The following is a 24,407-nucleotide window of genomic DNA, read 5'->3' on the forward strand; positions in this document are numbered from 1 at the left end:
TTACCAGCATCTCCCTGGGAGAACCCCGTGTTGTTGTTGACAGTTGTTTAACAACCTCACTTCCATCGTCAGCAGGAGCCTACTGGATGACACCGTGTCACAAAGTCCGTTTCACTATCTGCTCCAGACACACGTCCAAGCGATTCTGCAGTTCTCTGCTGTTACGAACCTTTTGTACTTGTCTCCTAGAGCAGGTTTTCAGAACTCTGTAGAGCAGGTGTCTAAGGAGCAGAGATGCTGGCTCGTGGGGTGTACATTCTCAAATTGATCAGTGTCACTTACTTCCCTAGCGGTTATCCTCCTTGGGGAACAGGGGAGAATCCATGCTGCTCCACCTTTTTCTCTGTACTTAAAATTTCTTACCACTGTTATCTTACAACCTTAAGGATTTATTTTGCATTTCCTTGATTTGGAAGAGGTTGCATTTGTTTTGTAATATTTTAAGCCATTTGCATTTCTTTTTCTTTGAAATGTCCATGGCTTTGGCTGGTTTTCCTAATGGATTCTTCATCGTTTTCTTACTGTTGCAGTTCTTCATTCTGGATTCTAATCTTTGTGAGATATACAAACTGCAAATATCTCCTACACATCATGACTTGCTTAACTCTCTTTCTGATGTCTTTCGATGAGAAGTTATTAACCATACCACAGGGAATGCACCGATCCTCATAGGCAGTTTTCACAGATGAGATATTAGGAAGTCCTTCTTCGCCAAAGTGCTTGTCTTCTCTTTTCTACTTGTCTCTCATGTTTAGGTCTTTAAGCCATCCAGAATTTTATTTTATTTGTATGATGCAGGGATTCCATTTCATTATTTTCCATATGAAAAATCAGTTGTTGCAGTCTCATTTGCCAAATGTATGTGCACATATGCTCCCGGGCTAGTTATTCTATTGGTCATTTTTTAAAAGATTTATTTATTTATTTGAAAGGCAGAGTTATGAGAGATAGGGAGACACAAAGAGAAAAGGGGGAGGAGGAGGGAGAGAGAGATATCTTCCATCTGCTAGTTCACTCCCAAAATGGGCAACATGGACAACAGCAGCCAGGGCTGTGCCCGGCTGAAGCCAGGAGCCAGGAACTCCTCTAGTTGTCCCATGTGGGTGAGAGGGGTGCAAGCACTTGGGGGCATTTTCCACGGCTTTCCCAGGCACATTATCAGGGAGTTGGATGGGAAGTGGAGCAGCTAGGACTTGAATACGTACTCATATGAGATACCAGCATCACAGTGGTGGCTTAACCCACCACACCACAATGCCCAGTCCCAATTTTTTTTTTTTTATATCCAATACCTCTGCGGCTGTTACAATAAATCTATCTGGTAAGAAAAATGTCCTTATCTCATCCTCTTCAGAAATATCTTGTTTATTCTTCATCTATAAAATTTTTACATTGTTTGTCAAGCTCCATAAAAATTCTTATTGGGATTTTGATTAAAACTAGGGACAAACCTGAGAACTGATATTTTATCTCTTATGCTAAATTTATACCTAGGTTCTTGTATGCATCCGTATTTATGAATCTAATATTCCTGTAGCTTTCCTTCACTGCATCGAGCCTACCTTGCTCTTGCTATTAACATTGCAGTCATCTAAAAACTGAAATCTCTCATTTCCGACTCTTCGGATGTTTGTGTGAGACTGGAATAATCAGTACACTGAATTTTTCTGGATTTGTTGCTTTCTTTGAGGGAGGATTTTTTTTAATTTTAATTTGCTAGATTTGTTATTTTTAATTTCTACTTCTCCTTGGATCAGTTCTGTCAAGCTGTGTTTTAAAGGAATGAAGCAATTTCATCTAAGTACCTAAATTTATTGAAGAAATTGCTTATACTATCCTCCTGTTACCTGTTTACTACCTGCAGCCTTTGTAGTTTGACATTCCTGTTTTTTATGGCACCTTTCTTTTCTTCTGATAGTGATTACAAATAACCAACTTTGATTTTTGTTCATCTCTTCTATTTATTTTCTGCTTTCAATTTCTGCCTGTTATGTCCTCTAACTATAGGAGTGGGTGGAAGTGCAGGGACTGTGCTATATTTACCTATATTCCTGACATGTTCTACTTAATTATTATATACTTTAGAACCCACAAGCTATTTGTGCTTCCCCCACCATCATTCTGTTTCCTCCCAAGTTTTCACCATAAGCTTTTGGACTCTCATAATTATTTATGATTTATTTTAAAATTTTGTATTGATTTCCAACTTAAGGGCATTGTATCTCTTCTTTGCTTGATTTGCTATTTGGTCACGTCTACCCAACTGTTATCATCCAACAAATACTGAGCACCCATCAGTGCCAGGTACTGTTCTAGGTGCTTATGTTCCATCAGGGAACAAGAGGCTCAAATCCCCTGTGGTGGCCATGGATTTGTCTGCACCTTCTGTTTTTAAGTACCACCCCAGGATGTGCATCCTATACTAGAATGAAGAAACATGCCCTATTCCAGTTTGTAAACGATGGACATAGGATTCTAATTTAGTTGCTTCTGACAGTATTAATTATGCAATCGCTGCCATCTGTTTTGCCTAACATCTTCATCTAATACCACACCAGTCTCTTCCCGCACTGTGGAAATTTCCTCCTCTAGACTTGAGCTCCTCGCTCCCGGGTCAGACCACAGGACCACACAACTGAACCAGGTCCACGAAGAGCCCCTTCCCCGGAGACAGAGAAACCTGTCTTTGCCATATCGCTTCCCAGTAGACACACAGTTACCAGCCCTGCCCGAATGTACTCAAGTACCCAGACAGGGTGTGTTCGAGTTAGCTTTTGTTTGGCTCTTTGTCAAGGCCACTGTCCTCCTATGTGTGACATTAATCTCATCTGAAGATGTCCAGCTTTTCTTTATTTCTTCTCCACAGTTGGGATAAATCAACTTCCATTTAAACAAATTGCTAAAATAATTTTAGTGCCATCTAGGATGTACCACATTGTTGAATAAAGTATGGTTTATTTCAAAAAATCATTGGTCAGTACAACTTGCCAGGAACTCTGCTGGGAGGCACTGTGGGTTCATAACGGAATCAAATGCACGCCCGTTTCCAGCAGGACAAGTCGTGGTAACAACCGTGTGATGTAACGGTTACAGGAGCATGGGCAGGGTGAGCAGGTCAGCCGAGGGGGAGGCAGTTACAGAGGGCTTCACAGAGAAGAGACCATTGTGTTGCATCTTGAGGTACCCACTGATCAAGAAAAGCATTTTGCAGGAAAAAAAGTATCTACAATGGAAAAAAACAAACAAACAAAAAAAAAAAAACCCAAGTTCCACATTTGTATTGCCAAGTTGATTCTTAATTTAACTGTCCTGGTTTTTTCTCATTGTTTCTTCTCTGCTTTTTGCTGCTACCTTCTGATTCCTCACTGACACGCTCATCAGGGTTTGCACAAGGCGGCTCTAGCACTGCCACTGCCTGCCTTCTCCTAGCCGCACCAGGAACACACTGGACACAGCATTCTCTCCTCAAAAAGTCTGCTCAAGACCACGTTCCCCGACAAGTAGAAATAATGCTGAAATTAAGTCAGTCATTAATAAGAGAGACACCAGCTTCCAATTCCTTCTTGATGGAAGGAGACTTGGAGAGGGGTTGCCCAGTGGTGAAGCAGGGAGGCAGGGTCTAACCTGTCAGCCGAAGCTTCCCATCGCCAACTCATAGTGACAGGCAGACAAGTTGGAGAATGGCTGCCATAGGCTTTCATTAGAAAAAGCTACACTCGGGGCGAAGGCTGTGGTGCAGAGGGTGAAGTGCCTGCCTGGAACACTGGCGTCCCACAAGGGCGGCGGTTGGTGTCACTCTGATCCAGTTCTCTGTTAATGTGCCTGGGAAAGCAGCAGAGGACGGCCCAAGGCTTGGTCCCCCGTACCCACATGGGAGACCTGGATAAAATCCTGGCTCCCGACCTCAGGACTTCACTTAGCCCAGTCCTGGCTGTTACAGCCATCTGGGGAGCGAACCAGTGGACAGATCTCTCTCTCTTCCTCTCCCTCTCTTAAGTCTGACTTTCAAATAAGTAAATAAATCTTTAAAGAAAGAAAGAGGAAAGCCATGCTCGCCTGCCTGTGTAGAGTGCTGGAGGGGTTACTGATTTGTACCTCCTCGAGAGAGGATTTTCTGAGTCTGAGGTCTGATCAGTAAGTAGATACCACAAATAAAATCCTGCGGGGCCTGGCCAAAGACAGGGATCAGCAGGGACGCAGCCATGGCCTGAGCGGTGCCGATAATGCTGGGCTTGAGAGGCAGCCCGCAGGCATCTTTAACAAAATCAGTGTTCATGGCAAGCCGCCAAATCTATTTAGAAACAGTCATTTCTGACATTCATTTCTAATTTTTTATAAGCAGGTAAGGACTACAGCCATCAGAGCAATCAGCATAACAACTGAATGAACTTAATTTTGCTAAATTTAACTTTTTTCCCAAGGTATTAAATCTGGATGCAGCAAAAGAAAAAATACACCCAGGTACTTAAAAATCAACGAAATGATAAATATGCTGCATTAAAAAGAGCATGCCTAAACAGAATACTGGATAGCATTACCATTTATTTTTCAGTCATTTTGGCAACGTCGTGCATCAAGAAATTAGAATTGAGGTTAGAGATAATTGAGTATAGAGAATCGGTTTTGACTGTGCAGCCAATGTCAATGCTACCCTAATCTCTTTGCACAAAAGAAAAATCTTATCACTCAATTATACGACAATGACTCAAAATCTTAAGTCTTCAACTCTTAACATTCAGAATTTTAAACCCCTCTAATGGGAAGAAATGTAAGAGAGGGTTTCTAAGTCCTTTCTGTACCTTGATACCCTTTCCAACTTCTAATATAAAAACACGCTTGTCCTGATACAGTGCTGTGAAATAAAGACCAATTCAGAAGTCTAATGAAATTTAAAAGCAGCTCCTTTTTTTCTACATTGAGAGCAATTTTACTGATCTAAACTGAGCCTCCGGCTGGAGAGAGGAGGAAGAGAAAGCAGCCAGTGTGTGACCCTGTGACCCCAGGCTGACTCCTGGTCACCCTCCTATAGAGGGAGGAGATTAAGAATTTCTGGGGTGAAAACCTAATAAAGTGCAAAAGCTTCAAATCCCACACATCAGTGAATTCACTTGTTTTCTTCTAAGTGAAGTAAGGTTACAAAAGGAAGCTGTGTTTCAAGGGATTTTCACTCTTTTTCCATCTCTGAAAAGGTTACAATTCCAAAATATTTAAATGACCCATAACTTAACACCAATGTTCTGATTAAAAATTACCTTATCTGTTTTCACCTCTAACAGTCAAAGGAGGGACTTGGTAAAATACAGCTCCAGACAGAGGGACCGTCAATGGGCCTGGGTGGGATGTGCTTCAGGGGTGGAGCGCCCCCTGGAGGCTGGTCTCCCAGCCAGTCTGTCCCCACGCATTAGGGCAGCTCTTCTCAACCATGGGTGGTCCTTAGGTTAACAGCACCAGCACCACCTGAGCCCTGGTAGGAACTGCACCCTCATGGTGGAAGCAGCAACTCAGGCTCCTTGGAGGTGATTCTGAGAACCGCTGTGTTAGAACACGCCATTCACAAAGACGCCGGCATCGAGGTGGCACTGCAGAAAAGAAATTAATTATATAAGAATGAGCAAAGCTAAACTGCCTTTCCTCCAAGGAGACAACACAATAAAACTGATGTTTGTATTAAATTAAAACATGGAGCTATAATTTGGGAAATGTTATGGCACCAAATTGTCCACAGTTTAATGTATGAGAAAATGCTTTCAGCTACTCTGCAATAATTCCTAACCTATAACTTTCATGAACTATTGTGTCCCTTAGTGGAAAGGATAAAATAATGTGACTCTACCCTATATGGGAAAAGTATCTGGAAAATTCCAGTGAATACCACCCACCAATGATGAGCCAAGGAGGCTCATGGAGCCCACCATTAGAACCCTTCCCTTTGTCTTCGTGACTGCAACACGTCTCAACCGAGTTCATGGCTACGTGGTTACAAAATGAGGCCAAATACGTCCACAGCTGAGGTGGAAATGAAAATAACATCAAGACAAGAAACACTTTGTACATTTTTCATGATCTTTTTTATTTAACATATATAGTACGTGTAAACAAGTGGCATAAAATTCATAAAAATACAATACTTCTATGCAACATTACTTTATTCCTGATACATCCTTCCATTTTCTCCTTAATTTCATTGGCCTATTTTAACACTACACTTGCTGCCAACATTGTTAGAGGATTATTTTTAACAGAAATACTGCCTCAACTTGGTTTGCTTAAGTGTCATAACAACAACTATTTTTGTCGCCTCCTGCCCAACCTTGCTTTCCTCACACTAAAACAAAAGTATTTGAAAATGTTAAAGGTATATAAAATACTGAGCCGTAATACTGCTTTGCCGTTCACACGGAACCCACTGCTCCTCTGTGTTGCCATGACAGACGCTTCCCCAGTGCTGGTGGCTGCTAGACACGATGAAGCCCAGGCGTGCACTGAGCCCCGTCTACACTGGCTTGTCCAGAGCAGAACCAGAGCTTGTTGGTGGGGTTACATCAATCCGTGCTGTCATCAAAGGATTCTTCTGGAAAAAGCTTGTTTAGCTGACTTCAATGTTTTCCAGCACAGAGATAGTAACATTTTATTGTTTTCCTGTGCAGAATTTTCATTCCCTACATCAGAATGTATTAGGAAAGGAATTTAAGGGAGGTGAGAAGAATAGAGAATAGCTTTAGAGGAGTGACTGGAGAACGTCAAGCAGACTTGGGTGGGAGCAGTCGCAGGGAGGGCAGAGCACACCTTCCCTGTCTCCAGCCAGTCTTTGCTTCTCAGCCTCCAGGGCCCTCTTCCCGTCTCCGTGTCGCTGCGTCATGGCTCAAATGTTTCCCTTCATCCACAATCTCCAGGAGCTTCCCTACTTTCTGAAACTGGCCAAAGTCTTAGAAATAAAGCAGCCAGCCAGCAATGTCCGGAGGACACTGACGGAATCAGTCTCCAGGCCGACTCCGGGGAAGGAGCTGCTGGCTCTGGGCACCCTCCCCCACAGGCTGTGCTGGCTCGGCAGCTGGCTGATACCACAAGCCAGTGCTCCCCCAGCCCAGCCGTGTCCTCTGGCAGAGAGCAAACAGCTCCCGGTGGCTCGCAGGACTGAGCACTGGAAGCCCTCCCGGAGGACGCGGCTCCCGGACAGTCCACAGGGAGGTTACCCTGCCTGTGGTTAACACAGAGAACGCTGTATGATTAAATGTATACTCAGTCACAGTCATGGTTTGCTTAGAGTTTAAAACTTTAAAACCATTTCGCAGAACTGTGAGGATTTACTACTGTTTTGAAGAATCTCATTTCACACAAATTAATTCCTAAGAGACAAAAAAGTTCATACAAAAAATTCAAAGTAAGTTTGGAAATTTTTCAAAATAAAAATAAATAGCAAGAAAAAAGAGGAAGACTTAATATACTTATTCCTCATACTAAAATAATGGTTTTTAGAACCAAACTTGTAACATAAGGCTTAAGGCTTTGTCTTATTTAAGACAGGCAATCTTAAAGTAAAATATAAAAACTCCATTTATCATATTTGCTTTTTGACTCAAAAATTAGTCACATTTTAATTATATTTGAATAGTAAAAGAAAAATTACCTTATACTTCTAGCTACTATCCCACTGTAAATTATGTCTAATCAAATATACATTAGTTTCTAGATACATTATATTTGGGGTTGTTCAAAATAGTTTTTCTTAAAACTACAATTAAACATGAAAAAATTTAAAAGTGGTTTAAAGGTATTAAAATATAAACATTTGAATAATATTAAAAATGAGAAAAATACAGCTACCATTACTGTTTTTTTTTTCTTTTTCTTTTCTTTTTTTTTTTTTAGCCAAGAGTAAGTACTGGATGAGCAACTAAAGGAGTAAAGAGCACATATTTGACAAGAATGGCAGGGATGGGGAGAAGGACGGGTTGGAGACGTGGGAGTTTCAGACAGTAATGCCGCAGGCCGCCAGTAAAGGAACTGAAAGGCGACTGGTCCTAAGCACTAACTCCGCGAGCCTGGGAAAGGAACGGGCAGGGAAGGCTTCCCTCACAAGTGCAGCAGACAACAGGAAGCAGTGAAATAAACACATGATTCCATACGCCGGGCCCACGTCTGCCCCGTCTTCTACACCCTGGCTGCCGGCAGGGGCTGACATGACAGGAGAGCTTAGAGGAATCAACAAAGTTCCCAAAAGACAAGAGCAAGAAGCAAAAGAAAAAAGCCAAGGGCGTTAGTTGCCCCTCCACTGTAAAATGCGTCCCTAGGTGGTTTAGAATTGAGTCTGTTCACATCACCCTTGTCATGATCCGTCATATTTTTTTTTGACCGGTAGCTTAGCTCACTTTAGCACAAATATTTAAGTACAAGCATATACTCATTTGCATAGCAAATTTTAAGGGATGCATTGAAATAGTAACCAACTGATAAAGGTATACGTTGTTTTACAATCAGAATGGCATTCAAATTAACCAAATAAAGCGTTTTCTATTTGAAAACAGTTACCTATAAAAGATTTTGGGATCTGAATTAAAAACAACACATGACTTCTTAGCAAAACATTAAAACCATTACTGATGTAGTTCTCTGGAGGCAGCAATTCATGTAGCAGTCACTCTTTTATAACTTCTAGAACTTTGTAAACACTGTTCTGGAACACGGTGGTGAAGTGAGGCTTGGACTCCTTCACCAAGAGGTTACATAAGGGTGTTTTCCCCGCATTAGCAGGATCTTCCACATCCCAAATTTCAGGCATACTGCAACCAGGCCTAGACAAATAAATACACACATTTGAAAAAAAAAAAATCAATGTATGTTATATAACTGCAAATAAAGCAGAGCAGTTTTTACATTCTTCACTTCAATTTCCTTTTTTTTTTTCTACTTGAATTAACTTAGTTTAAAAGAAACCCTATCATGGCTATTTATATTTTTGTAACTGCCATAAGTCCTCTTTGCGACAAGATGAATGAGAGGCCAAGGTGATGAGGAAGAAACAGATCTGGAGAACACACACATTCATGTGCTGGAGTAAGAGAGACCATGGTTCACGTCCGCCTCAGTCACCTGCCTAGAAGCAGACGCACAGGTAGCTTCCATAGCTGTGAAAGGGAGAAACACCATGACACAGGTCTGTGGCAAGGGTTGAGAGAGATCAGATATCTAGTACCATACCTGGCACGTAGTGATTACAGGTATTTTTAGAACTGTGATTGTAAAATATGCTCAATTCACAGGGAAACTGCAACAATTGTATTCTTAATGAGTCAATTTAAAGAAAGTCAGGTGGTATTAAGCTTACATCTTAGCTAAGAGCATAATTAAATATTAAAAGCTATATATATTTTTGTATAGAAACAGTGTAAGTGTAACGGGTATCATGAGATGTTTGCCTAAGTAAATCCTTTAAAGTTAACTAGCACTCTTTTAAATCAAGAACTGTTTTATAGATATAACTATTGGAACATGATAAAATTGACATTTTCTTACTTGCTTTTTGAGAAATTTTAAGACACAGAAAGCTGACAACTGCTTATGTTTTGTCAGTCGCTTCACTTTAAGAAAAAACTGCTCCACGAGCCCGTCAGCCTCCGTGCCAGTCCTGTTTGACTCTGCACCACCAGCGGAGACAAACATGCCTTCCCTTTCAAATAACATGTTTAATCAGAAAGTAATCAGAAAGTAATCTGAAAGTAATCAGGGGCCAGTGTCCTGGCGCAGCGGGTAAAGCTACTACCTGAGACATCGGCACACCTACACAGGCACTGGTTTGTGCCTTGGCTGCTCCACTTCCAATCCAGTTCCTTGCTAATGTACCTAGGAAAAGCAGTGGGAGACCCAGATGAAGCTCCTGGCTCCTGGCTTCAGCCTGGCCGAGCCCTGGCCACTGCAGCCATCTCGGGAATGAACCAGTAGATGGAAGATCTCCCTGGCTTTCTCAGGGACAGCCCTCTAACTCTTTCAAATAAATCTTACAAAAAAATAATCAGTCATTATCAAAGTGTCAAAATACAAATGAAAACAAAGTAAAAGAAATGAGGTTGAGGCCAGTGCTATGGTTGCCTGCAGTGCCGGCATCCCATATGGGTGCCAGTTCAAGTTCTGGCTGCTCCACTTCCGACCAAGCTCTCTGCTACAACCTGGGAAAGCAGTGGAAGATCACCGAAGTGCTTGGGCCCCTGTAGCCGTGTGGGAGACCTGGAGGAAGCTCTAGGTTCCTGGCTTTGGATCGCCTCAGCTCTGGCCGTTGTGGTCATCTGGGGAGTGAACCAGCAGATGGAAGACTCTCTCTACCTCTCTGTAACTCTGCCTTTCAAATAAATAAATAAATAAATAAATAAATAAATAAATAAATAAAATGGAAGAGAGAGAGAAAGAGAGAAAGAGAAAGAGAGAGAGAGAGAGAGAGAGAGAGAGAGGTCAACAGCATGTCCAATGCCATTCTCAGCAAACCCCCTGCGAGACCTTGTTATACACGTGGAGACAGAGGTGTGTGTGTGCGCACACACACAGACACCAACATACAGACATGCTCAGATGCTCCTGGGTTGTTTTTACAAAAATGGGGTCATTTTGGGATTCTCTGCTTAACCAAAATGTGGTCTCTGTTACCATCCCAGGATATAAAGGCCTACTTCAATCTTTTCAACAGTTGCTAGCACTCACATTGGATTAATCAATCAGTCACTCCTTTAGGCATGGATATTTTAATTATTTACATTTTGTCATCATAAAAACAATGTGTTTCTCAGCGAGTGTTCCCTTAACGAGGATTTGAACGCACATGTTTTGCAGAGACTCATTGACACTGGATGCCTATGAGATGACAGACAATACGGTTGGGCTTGGGCTTGTTACCTTTACATTTTCTCACAAGTGTCAAAGCCAAACTGTTAAGTGCTGAGGGCCAGTGGGAGAACAGAGAGAGAAGTACAGGAAGCAGACAATGACCCGGAGCTCTCCTGAGATCAACAGCTTTTAGGAAAAAGCGAGGGCAAAGAGCTGTCTTTGTGAGCTCTGTCTGCCCCGCAGTCTTTCTCTGAGTTTCCTAGGTTCTCCCCGGGCCAGCCAGCTACATCGTTAAATAGCATTAGTGGAAATTTGAATAATTTTCTTCTGAATACATATTTCAATTTTATGTCAACTCTATTATTGAAATAATGAAGAAAGGCAGAGAACTGAGAATAAAAGAGTAGTTAAGTAAAAACTCATCTACAGCTTGCATTTGAACAGCAACTGCTGAATATTTAAGAAATACTTAAGCCACTTGGAAAGGAGAGCATATGAATTCAGTGCTCACCCCTGTGCCAGGCAGGTGAGGTGCTGGATAACTATTAGTCCCTCTCCCTTTCCTCTCCTGCCTAAGGTCCCCATCTGCCCCACGTGGGAACAGAAAGCACAGCTTTTGCTTCTCCTTCAAGGTTGCAGCAGAGCGATCTGTCCAGGGTTTCCTGAGAGTAAGCAGTTAATCTGGTGCAAACCTTACAGTGGATGGAAATGTTACTTCGGGTGATGAGTCGGGAAAACAAGTGGGAGCAGGTTACTCTGAGTTTCCTTCCTCCCTCTCAGGTCCCGCCGGGACAGGCACAGCAAAGGCCACCCAAGGTCCACAAGGGGAAACCGCACTCCTGCCCCACCCTCTCTCTCACTGGAAGTGACCTGAACCCAACTGTCTTTGTTTGGTGTGCATAATGTATCACCACATGGAACAGATTTGCCTCTACATCCCTTCTTGTGGAAACAGGGCTCTGCGTATCAGAACATGAGACTACCACAGTTGCACAAATCCAAGGAGCACATCAACACCTTATAACACAAAGCCTCTGCAATGCTGACATTTTCAAATATGCAAGGGTCCAGAAAAAAAAGAATGAAGAATTTTGACCCAGGTCCAATTGTCAGCTTGGAGGAAAAAAAAAAAGATTGAAAATTGTTTTTACGTTCCAGTAACCTATAACTCTCAGCAAAATGAAGCCCAAGGAAATCAGAGATTCCAATTCTAGTGGAAACCTGTCAAGAAACAGAATTCTTCCTATTGAAAATGCCAGCTATCATTTATTACAATTCGCTCATAAAGATGAGAGATCTGTATAATTTTGCTCCAAATTTATATAACAAAATTCATTAAAGCTGTGTGAAATTTCACATATATTCACATATCTGAAAGTACTAAAAGCATTTTCTAAATTACAAGAACGTATTTTCTATAAATCTTGATTATAGTCAAGTCAACTGGAATCATTCCACAATTGCCAATTACTTTCTTTCCCTTGTGTACAAAGCTGAGTAGCTCCTATGCTACAAAACTATTTTCACCGGTGAGTCAATATTCAACCTTTTGTCTTATTACCCACGTGTTTCCTTGAAACAGATGATGGGCTATACAGTTAAGCCACAGATGTTGCAATCTCCTGAAGGTTCCTGTTTATAGAGTAAGAAATTTTTAAATAATAATGTCCCACAAAATACCCTTGATTTCTAATGAAAGTGCTCAAGTGCCATGCTTTTCAGGCACAGCATGGCCTTGATACTCCAAAGGCAAGCAACTGCCAACCCGCTGTCCTGCCACCCAGGTGCAACGTTTCCATATGCTTGACTGGAAACACTTGGACTTCCACTGTGCTTACTGAACTTCTCTGTGGGAACAGAAATTTTTAAACTATAAACCCAAGAGAGCATGTCACAGTAAAGTTAATTATTTTTCCACCCAAGGAAGAGATTAAACGGCAAGAAGGTAAAGTTTCATTCGCAGATGATGCTGCCAGGACGTCCTATCCATCCGCAGGACACAGTGTAGAGAAGATCACAGGTAGTCTGGGCACTGAAAGACAACGCTAAGCTGCCTGCCTCACTTCATCACAGTGTTGAGTTTCAGACTCTGGAAGCTTCTTCAATGAAAAATACATCCAACTTTCAAATAAAAGCTTTTAAAACATTGTAGGCAAATATGAACAATTTGAGATATTATCAGTCAGTGCCAATATAATCCCTTTAAGGTAGTGTGTGCAGGTAGATGGTTATAAAAGAAATATTCATAATGAGTAGAAACAAAAAAAAAAATACCACTCCAACCCAAATAATTATCTAAAAAGATTTTTCCACTTAGAGTTTGCAAACTGTTATCTGTCTCAGACCACCAGCAAAGCACTTGCCATGAGGGTGAATTAACTTTTCACATTTCATGACCATAGGGACTGTGTCCAGTACTCACTTGGATCTCCTTATACACCATGATTCTTCTAAGATGTAATAATTCACTTTCAACTTTATCAATTCTCGCTTCACTTCTTCAGCTGCTTTTCGACTATACATTGAGTATACTATTTTTGTTCTAGCTCTTTAAAGAAAAATAAGGGGGTAGAAAATTTTCAAAATTAAAAGGATACAATCACCATATTCAGAAGAAAGACCACACAGAATCAGGTCACCAGAAACTTCCTCCCAGGCGAAGCGGCATGTGCCCCGGGAGGAAAGGTCTGGGTTTAACACATCCCTTTGCTTCCCAACTTAGAGAGCCTTTTGCCTGTTGGTTGGTTTTGTTTTTAAAAGCTTTGTCATTCTATATATCACAAATAATTCTAAGGCACTCTGTGTGTGGACAGGGATGAGCTACAACCAACACAACCACAGGACCGTGCTGAAGATCATCAGCCTCAGCACTCTGATATCAACAATTAGCATTATATGGTTCTCCACTTTATAGATTTAAGAAAAACCAAACTTACTCAATGTAATTGCCCTGGAAATTAGCTGCTAAAAATGATTTTTAATGAAAATGTTTTATTTATAAGTTGTACATCCTATGGTTCTACAAAAAAACATATGCACTAACAGGATTTGCCTAGGAAATGAATAGCTTCACCTACCCTAGAAATTGCATGAAAATTAAATCAATTACTTTTATGAAGAGAATACAAGACTATAAATTAGGAACAAATGGTCTCAAAAAATAAATCAAAATAAAAATCCAAAGATTATTTTAGTAGGCTATATTGGTGAGAACCAGAATAAAATCCTCTTTGAAAGTGATTCTATTTCAACTGATTCCTCAGAATTCAAGAAAAATAGCCTATAAGAAGCCTTAAAAACAATAAGCTGCTGACTCTTCAGGAGAACTTGAGGATGATGACAACTAATGAGGACCTAGTTATCTGGAGCCCTGTGAGCCTGCAGAAACTGAAACAGCATGCAGCCTTCATCTGCCTGGTACAGAAGATCACCCAAAGGTTATAGGTCTACCGTCCTGTGGCAGTAAAAAGCTTAACAGTTCTGGTTCTAGGTTAGCAGTCTGATTTCAGCATTCCTCTCCCTGGCCCTGTAATTCTCAGTTCAACACTGCCTTTTTGAAACCTCATTACTTGGCTGGCTTCTTCACTCACTATTTATTTATATTTAACAGTTAGAGATCATATACTGACCTCAAACCTGCATCTTCATAGTGTGGATGATTCACAACTGGCCGAAGCGCGGAGAGCTTAACGCTCGCCATGGTGGGCATGGCACCCGCAAACACGGCATCTGCAAGGCAAGGAGGGCTTAGGGAGACGCTCGGGCAGCAGCAGCCGGAGTCTCCTCGAGGCTCAGCTCAGTTCTCTCACAGGTGACAGAGCTGAGGCACGGCAAGGTTTGTGACTTAATGACTTAAAGGTAGAACCAGAATGAACTGGACTGCTGAGAAAGCAGAGATCAACTGTTTTCCTTGGAAAACACAGGTTCATCATCTCACCACTGAGGGTTTCTTTTCTTTTCTTTTTTTTAGTTTCACAGCATTAGAATTAGAAATCTTCCCCATTTCTAAGAAAGTAGCAAATTGACTAGGAAAGTTTCATAGCACCAAGAAAATTCTGGAAGATGATTCAATATTCAGTCCCTGATATTCCAACGATTACAGTCTTGCTTTCTATGTATGAATAAAATATCACATTCCAAGAGTTCGTTTCAAGAAGGAATATGAGGACTACTATTAAAAATTCATTAAGAAAATAAGCATAATAAAATTATTTTAAAATGGAGCATTTAAACTTTGGATAACTTTTGAAAAAAAAGGATTTATGTAAAGTAGTGGACTATTAAGAGAATATTATAACATTTCCCCCTGCAAACCATTAAGAAGCACTGATAACTCCCATTTTTTAAATACAGAAGCAGCACTGCTTAGAAAAAGAGCATTGGAAACAACAGGAGTTTAGGATATCAACTCTAGGAAAAACACTAGCTATATAATATGATTTTTTTTGTTGTTTACCTGGTTTAGTACTATATTTGATCCATTCTATAAGTTCTTCTTGAGGCAAATTGCTGAACTCCCCTACAATATTCCACTGGGTCTGTAGATTTGCAGAACCTTGTATCGACATTGCTGCTAATATAGCAAAAACAACAGCACCAGGGTGTATTTTGCAAAAGAGCCATCCAAACAGCTGAAACCAAATTAAGAATACATTGGTAACTGCTGGTACAAAGCAGCGTGTACCCAATAAACAAAAGTCCTTCCCAGAAAAGAACATGGCCCCTGCTAGAGTCTTAGAGAAAGAATTATCCTAAAAAAGTCCAGACAAATTGATTCTTGGGATCAAAAAGGACATGACTTAAGGACATGACTTAAGAAGATCTATCTCTCAACCTGCTCCCTCTACTCTCAGATCCACATAAAGCCAGGACCATCTAAACTATTTATGAGGCTCAGTGAAAACTGAAAATGTGGGGCCCCTTGTTCAAAATCATTAAGAAGTTCAAAACAGCAAGAGCAGGCATTAAACTCAATGTCGGGTCCTCCTGAGTTTGAGTCTCTGGGCAGAGAAGACAGCAGAGTTCCTACCCATCAAAGCCAGCCTAAGTGACGTTTGCCACCCTGATGGGATTTCAGAAAGGTTCCCAATCAGCCTCCTTTCCAGCCCCCGACTGGAAGCACCAGGGACAGTGGACAGTCATGCCTAATGTAATACCCACATTGTAAAGTTGGCTGTTTTTTCCCAACAGTCCTCTCTCAGTAGCAATACTTGGTCCCTATCGTCTCCTTAATATCATTTCTCTACATCTTTATAGCTAGATCCCAAGCTCTGGAGGGCCTTTTCATCTTCCACCTACCCCACTGCCACGCCCAGGGTGCAGAGCAGGTGCTTGGTAACCATGCTCTGCATTTCTACAAGGAGCTGCCGCCGCCCCCTGGCTGGCAGAAGCACGAGAAGGTGACACTGTGGAGAACACAGAGCCAGGCGGCAGTTGCCAAGAAACACAAATCATCAAGCTTGGCTGGAACTAAATTTTACAAAGTGAAAATCGGGGATGTGTACACAAAATGTACACTCAAATGGAAAAAAAAACTGTTAAAGTTTGATAACAAAGTATCATAAAAGTACTTATGACAAAATATCCATTTCATTTCACTCCAATATATTCCATTTTAGACCCTCGACTAGTTACCCCGATCAGGGAAAAACATATGTTATCTGTCTTTTTGGGACTGGCGTATTTCACTAAGTATAATGGTTTCCAATTGCATCCATTTTGTGGCAAATGACAGGATTTCTTTTTTTTTTATAGCTGAGTACTCTACTCCATAGTGTATATATACCATAATTTCTTTATCCTGTCTTCAGTTGATGGACATTTTGAGATTTCATGATTGCTTACAACCCTTGTCTCTTCTGTTGAAGAATGGTGTTTTTTTTTTCCTTCATACTATTTGTTGAACCTTTATTTACTGAAGGGTTAACCTTAGGATCATTAAATAAGTTAAAAGTAGATCTCTGTAAAAATCTAAAGTGGGAATGGGAGAGGGAGGAGGCGGAAGCGTTGGACAAGGGTGGGAGGGAGGGAAATATCACTAAGTTCCTAAATCTGTATATATGAGAAACATGAAACTTATAACTTAAATAAAATTGAAAAAAAGTACTTATGACTTGAACTCAATTCTCAGAATTCCTTGTGATATGTATATCGAAACACCAAAAAATTATTTCCACAATTAAGCTTCACTTTCTATCAGCACCTGTAGTCACAACTCAGGAACTTAGCCTGCGCTGATTTAGGGTTTGCTATATGCCATGCTTAGCTTTGGCCCTTACCTTGGAGGAAAGATGAGAACAGAACCAGGAAGAACTTTAACTACAATGACCGGAAGAACTCAGGCTAACTCAGTATTGTTTCCAGGCCACACAACTAAGGCTGGGGTAAGTTACCCTGGCAGCTACAGCTCCTACATCAGCCCCAAGTTACCTGTCTTGAACACAGCAAGGAAGCCATGACACACATGTGTGGGGTCAAGAAGAGCTTCAGTCTCATAATTAAAATGCCAAGCACTGTATATGCTAACAGTTGCAATGCATGATAAACCAGCTGAAAGAAAGAAGAAAACCTTTTTTTACTCCTATTATTTGTGAGGTTTAAGAATATCCAGTTAAACAGGTGGATATACAGGAAAAAGTACTTTTCTTAGTAACAAAAATGAAGACTACTCTGATTTCTGAAATTTCTAAAACAATTCTTAAAATTCACTGCCCCATTCTAGTAAAAGGCTAAAATTATCAAGCCCCAAAGGCGAGTGTTTCTGTAATTCCACTTGGAGTGAAACATGCAGTTAATTAAGCCCACATTTCTGAATCCACGTTGGTGCTACCAGCAGAGGCAGGCAGGAACATGGTAAGAGAAGCAATGCTGCCTCTAGGTCCTAGAGCTCCACCTGGGAGCTACCAGGGAAATCAGGCTGCAGTTCCCAGAGACAGGAACAGGCAGCAGCCACATCTGAAGCCTTGGGGCCAGCAGGCAGCAAGGAAAGTCGTCTCCACGTGCGTTTAAAGGGGCTACGGGAATCAACTGTGATTACTGCAAGGATTATCAGAGCAGCCCCGATGAGCTTCCTACTTAATTGTTTCAACAAATGAACGGTCTGTGAATCTTAATTTAACATTCTCATAGAAACACACACTGGGCTGATCTGAAGATGATACATGCCAATAGACTGAGAAACGGGAACTAGAAAGGACAGTACAAATATATACAAACATAAGTAGAATTTTAGTAATGTTAGGTCCTTACCTCTCCATGATCAAAGTGGTGTTTTCTGAAATGGAAAAAGAAATATATATAGTGAATTTTTATTAGAACTACTTCCTTCACTTATTTGCATTTTAGCTTACAAATTTGAGTTTCACAACTTCTATAATATTCCCCCAGGACATATATATGCAAGTCAAGATAACTAGAAGTTATATACCAAAACAAGTGCTAGAATCCTTTATGACAGTTTATTTTAAACATAACAATGCTGTATTAGACTCTGAACATTTGACGAAATGGGTATTTATCAGGCCAACAGAGGCACCCCACGGTGGAGGAGATCCATCTCCGGTGATGTCCCAGTGAAGCAGAGAGTGCAACAGAGCTCTGATGCTTTCACAGTGCCATACACCTGCTTCCATCCCCAGTGGTCCTTCAGCTCCCACACACAATGAAGACACAATGGAGACAATCTAGTTGGGGCCGCCACTTGAATCTTCTCAGCACCAGCCGTGGAATACACAAATAGCCACAGAACTCCACCGTTAGCATTGCTGAACAGGTCTAATTTCCTCAGAAAGGATCCCTGCTCAGAGGCCAGACCACATCCCTACCATGGATTCTCATCCCAGCAGTGGGAGCAACCTTTCCACTCTCTCACTTAAAACCCCAAAGTAGGTTCCCTTCACAGTTAATCCTGATACAGTCATCCTGAACCAGCCACTGACAGTCACCTCATCCCAGGCCATCACAGAGCTCCAGTAAAACTAGACTAATGTGTTCCTTCCAGCATCTGAGAGGTCTCCCCTTGATCACTCCTACCCCACTGCCTTGGTTTATTCTCATACAGAAAACAAAGTTCTCACTTGTGGTTTACTTAATGGACATCTGTCTTTCCCTATAAAAAGGATCACTTCAGGAGTCAAGCCCCAACCTCTCAATTTCATTGAGGACTGAGGGCTCTAGAGACAGAGCAGTGACAAGATGGAAAGCCCTTTACCCTCAGAGGTTACTTGTAAGTCAAAGGGGACAGATGGAAAGCAAACACCCATTATGTCCCATGGTGACAAGTGCTGTGGAGAACAGGAAATGGGGGACAGATACGGGGAGGCACGATCAGCCTGATTGCCAACTGAGCGACATCTGGGGGAGCTGGGAGCACCAGCCCCAGGGACCCTGCAAGGAAAGCGCATTTCAGCAGGAAGGGGATTGTTGCAAAGGCCCCACGCTAAGGACACCCTAATGGGCTAACCACAAGGACAACGCGATTAGAGCAGGTGAAGGGGTATGACACGGGAGATCAGAGGGGACCAGAAGAGCCAGGGGCCTGGAGACCACGGTGAGGACTTTGGTTTTACTCCAAGTCATCTGGAAAACTCCTTGAAGAGAGCACTAGCAGGACCTGCCTTCTGTCTGAAAGGCCCATTTTGCTGCCGTGTGCCGTGGGAGAACAGCCCGGGGGCAGCAAGGGCAGAAGCAGGGAGTCAGATAGGAAGACAGGAAGCAGTAGCTGAGGGGAGGTGATGGCAACACAGACCGGACAGGATGGAAGTCAAAGTCTGGATAGAGTTCTGAAGCTGACAATGACAGCATCTGCAGATGGACAGATGTGCAGCGTGAGATAAAGAACACAGTCAAGAACAAGGACGGGACTTTTGAGCTGACCCACCAGGACTGCAGCCGAGGTACGTGTGCAAGCACGCCAGCAGGGCAACAGTCAGACCTTCCGTGCTGCATTCATAAAAACAGAAATTCTCAACCCCGAGGGTTGAGAGAGGAGTGGTTACACAGTAAATCTGGAGTTCAAAGAGGCTAGGTGAGAGACAGAGATGCGTGAGCTGACAACGATATGGGATAAGGCAGCTAGGATAGGGTCATGAGCTGGAAGCCACAGCTCCCCCGGTCCATGTAATCTTATCCACCCACCTATCAATCGGATGACCCCTTCCCCAGGAAGTACTTCCCCTAACTGAGAACCTGGGGGCAATACCATGGAAACACTTCCCTTTCTAAGATCATCAGAAGCGAGATAAAGGGAAGCTCATGCTCATCTCTCTCTCTCTCTCTCTCTCTCTCTCTTCATGTGGACCCAGAGTGAGTACGCTATGGAGATTTCTCTTTTCCTTTCACGATCCATTCTCCCTGGACAATGCCCACCTATGCATGTGTGTTTTACTCACTTTGTAAATAAACTTCATCTCATTGCACATCGTGTTTGTGCCTGTATTTAGAATGCTTCTCTAAGAGGCCAAAGGTCTGGAATAGGAATTTGGCCTAGGTTTGCCCACAACAACATACGTCCGCTCTGTTTTAAGCACTGATATGGCCCCAAGACCTAGAGCAATGACTGGCACATACAGCTCAGTTTTTTTTTTTTTCCCTAAAGAACGGACAGAACTATTAAGTGGTAGCCAGAACCATATGTGGACTGATTTCAGAGTCAATGTATGTCCTACTATGTCATGCTGCTTCTGTTTCACTTCATCCCCTAGATTCTTGAACAAAGGGGATACTAGTAGTCACATATTGATGATGAAAATGAATCTTCTACCTCTCGTCTTTGTATACTGAAATGTGACTTTGGAACTTACATGAAATGAAAAGTCAGCAAGCTATTCCACTTCCAGAAAAGAGTTCTGATCCTACTTGAATTGAATACCCCAAGCTCGATGGTTTTCTAAAACTATTCCTATAGTTGAGTTATTCTTGAAAGGAGAGTTTTGCTTCTGAGAGGAGTTCCATTCCTCTTCTCAAACTGTATACTATAGCTATAACCTTGTTGCTGTTTCCGAAGTTCTTCAGAAATAATTATCTCCAGCAAAGAGAAACGATAATATTGCATACCAGAAACTTTCCTTTTCCCTCAGTCCTCAATTCAAATGCTATGTGTATAATAAGTAAGAGTACAGTTACAGAAAAATGTCTCTAAATGAGAAGAATTCATTCAGGAGTGAGTAATAATTTATCATTGTGTTCCTAGAGATTTGGAGGTGAGGGAATATGGACAATTCCTTCTTCCTCAAAATAAACATAGAAATAAAATTTCTTTTTATCCATTATCCTATCTCATATTTTCAGTAGGTAAAAGTTTGATTCTCATAGATTATTCTTATGCACAAATAAACATGTAAAATTTCCATTTTGGGGCTGGCCCCATGGCTCACTTAGTTAACCCTCCGCCTGCAGCACCAGCATCCCATATGGGCGCCGGGTTCTAGTCCTGGCTGCCCCTCTTCCAGTCCAGCTCTCTGCTGTGGCCTGGGAGGGCAGTGGAGGATGGCCCAAGTGCTTGGGCCCCTGCACCCACATGGGAGACCCGGAAGAAGCACCTGGCTCCTGGCTTCGAATGGGCACAGCGCCGGCTGTAGCGGTCATCTGGGGAGTGAACGAAGGAAGACCTTTCTCTCTGTCTCTCACTGTCTATAACTCTTCCTATCAAATAATTAAAAAAAAAAATTTCCATTCTTTAAACAAATATGTAATCATGCTATACAGTTTGGCTAACTTTTATTCAATGACGAATGAAACTATTTGCATAAAGATGCCTCAACATTGCACTCCATGACCTGACCTTAATTAAAGCAATCTTTTCATAGATATTTTTGGTTGTTTCCATTGTTCATATTACACACAATGCCACAATGTGCATTTTTTTTATCATTTCTGTGTACATTTCTAGAGGATACAGTTGCCTTGCAGGAACTGCTAAAGGGTAAGCTCACTGTACTTTTTGCTATGTATTTATATGATCAAACCACTCTCCTACCTACTTCCTACCACCCTGGCATGCATTGGGTATTATTAATTTTTACAGATCTAATTAATAAATGGTTTTCATTTTAATCTGTCTTTCCCATAGGACTGGTCACTTTTTCATGTGTCCACTTACTGTGTGTAAATCATTCATTGTTCAACTAGTATTCTTTACATGTCCCAAGCACCATATAGAAACAGTTGAACTAAACAGAAATTATCCGTCCCTTCAGGCGATACAAGTAAAACATCAGTATTTAAGAACAAACGATGATAAATGGCAAGAGAGAAAGACAGAGGCTGTGATGTATTGAAAATAGCAAGCAAAGGGAAAAGAAATTTAATCAGAAATGATGGTTAGGAAAGCCTACCTGAAGAAGGTGACACTCGAGCGAGAACTAACAGAGTTAGCCATGCAGAGTCAGGCTGGGGCAGGAAGGGGGCGGAAGGGGCAGGGCACAGTTATGGGCACAGAGCATAACTCCTGCAAAGCTGCACAAACAGGAAACAACTTGCTGTTGTCAAAGAACAGAAAGCAGATCCATGGGACATAGATGTAGTAGGAAAGGAAAGATGTGAATTGAGTTTTCTCGCAATTGCTTGTTTGTGTTCTTCACTCATCTTCCACATGGGTTTTTAGCATTTTTCTTATTAATCTGTAGAAGTGCATTATCTATGATAGTCATTAGTCCTGAGTCATGCACTGCAAAATTTTCCCCAATTTGATCTTTCTCTTTGAACAATGCTCATTCTACTTTTTCTACATCAAAGTATTTCTCTACTCAACTTCATCAACCTGTCTTCCCAGTAGATAGGCTTTATGTTCCCTTGGCTAATTTGGGGGCTTGAATTTTTGTTATATTTAAATCATTACTCCATCTGGAATCTATTTTGTGTAAAAAGCAACATCTGAATCCAGTTTTATATTTTCCTACTCATTTCTCAAAAGGCAGTCCATGAAACCTAAAACCACTCAACATAACAATTTACTTTCTCTTCTGAATGGAATCACAATGCTGCACCCATCAAATACGACTTACGTGCAGGGCAACTGTCAGATTGTGCTAATGAGGGAATAAGGAGAAAGTCAAGAGGGGGAAAGACAACAACAGGAAGCATCAACTGCCAAACACTGAAATGTGAAACATGTAAGTATTCAACTAACACACAGCAAATATTTAATAAATGAATAGAGGAGATAACAAAATTGTAGCATATTTACCTTATATGTGTCTGTTGTTTAGTTAAGACACACCACATATCACTAATAATCTGCAAATAGATTTTTAAACATTTTAGAAAAGCTGTTGGGGAAAAACAAAATTTTAACTAAAATATCTTCCAAATTTTCAAAATTTTAATTAAAAATTTGAGAAGTGATAACTCAGAAAATAATAACTACAACATAGTCTTATATTTGCATAATATTTGACCATATCTAATATTCAACAATCCTGTTAGGTAGAGTATAACTTCCTCATTTTGAAAATGAACAATGGGCTCAGGTGGATTACATGATCTCCCTGAAGGTAGTCAACTATTAAGAAGCACTGCTGGGACTTGAAATCTGATCTTCAGGCTTCAAGTTCACATTCAGTGCTGCTTCCACTCTGCCTACGTTATTGGCAATGCCTCTGCTCATTTATATACATACAAAATTGGAGGCCTGGCTCAGAAACTGATAACTACAACAACATACATTCAAAACACGCTTCACTGTGCTTTCACATTTAGCACTAACTCCGAGGTCACTGAATCTGAAATCCAACTCCCAACACGGATGTTTTTGATGACATCAATGACAGGTTTTAATCCAGCCTTGGAAAAACCACCTTGCTGCTGTTTTAATCTGTAATACCTTCTGAATCAGCCCAGATCACTGATGGTCAAAGTCCAGTCTCCTAGAATTGTCATCATTCTAAAGAGCTAACATGAGTATAATCTTATTTTCAAATAGTATGCTTTTAAATATTTGGAAGTAATTATCCTCCTATTTGAATTTCTTCTTTTTAAGCCAAACCACTCAGCTTCTTTAATCTGATTTGTTTTTATCATTTCTTACCAGCAGCTTGTTGCCTTCTGAATATATTCTGGAGGGCTAATGCCTAGTACATATTTCTTGAGTTCCTACTAGATGCAAACCCACTGAAAGTATAAAGAAGTACAAAGCAGCACTTAGCACATAGCAGGGACTGCCTAGAGGTGACAAGTGTTGTGAGAACACCAAGTGGAACATCACTGAAGGGGCCGGTGCAGAGCATCTTTGCTTTGTAATGGGCATGATGTGCTAACCTGTCTTGCAAAATACCAAATATTCCAAAATATCAAAACGTGAACCATCCTTTTTCTATGTTTATTTTATGCCAGTAGATGTCAGAATATTTTGAAGAACTGTGAATGTCCATGAAAGGCTATCAATAAGAAAATATGTGTTTCAACAAACCCATACAAAGCACTGTATCACATGAACATGCAGCTAAGTACATGTAGCTATGATGTAAAAACAAGAAAATGCTGCTTTTATAAGAAAGAGCTCTCAAATGATAAACGTACCTTTCTAACAATTGCAATAAACACTACAAGAACAACTGGAAGCAACAATGTCTTTGTATACCTCAGCGGAGTCTGAAATT

At 41.2% G+C, this 24,407-nt stretch overlaps 1 protein-coding gene across 1 annotated transcript in view; it reads right to left on the minus strand.

Annotated features, from left to right (window-relative positions):
* Positions 1-6,045: 6,045 nt before the first annotated feature.
* Positions 6,046-24,407, minus strand: part of DPY19L1 (dpy-19 like C-mannosyltransferase 1) — a 107,602-nt gene continuing 89,240 nt past the window's right edge. The window contains exons 15-22 of the mRNA XM_051852895.3: positions 24,328-24,399; positions 22,997-23,046; positions 18,061-18,085; positions 17,242-17,361; positions 15,269-15,443; positions 14,442-14,541; positions 13,235-13,360; positions 6,046-8,792 (exon numbers count right to left, since the gene is read on the minus strand). Coding sequence (XP_051708855.2) covers positions 8,636-8,792; positions 13,235-13,360; positions 14,442-14,541; positions 15,269-15,443; positions 17,242-17,361; positions 18,061-18,085; positions 22,997-23,046; positions 24,328-24,399 — 825 coding nt within the window. The 3' untranslated portion in view covers positions 6,046-8,635. The remainder of the gene's footprint in view (positions 8,793-13,234; positions 13,361-14,441; positions 14,542-15,268; positions 15,444-17,241; positions 17,362-18,060; positions 18,086-22,996; positions 23,047-24,327; positions 24,400-24,407) is intronic.

This window comes from Oryctolagus cuniculus, chromosome 16 (assembly GCF_051225735.1).
Source record: "Oryctolagus cuniculus isolate XC-2025 breed Fujian yellow rabbit chromosome 16, ASM5122573v1, whole genome shotgun sequence".
Classification (NCBI taxonomy): Eukaryota; Metazoa; Chordata; class Mammalia; order Lagomorpha; family Leporidae; genus Oryctolagus; species Oryctolagus cuniculus.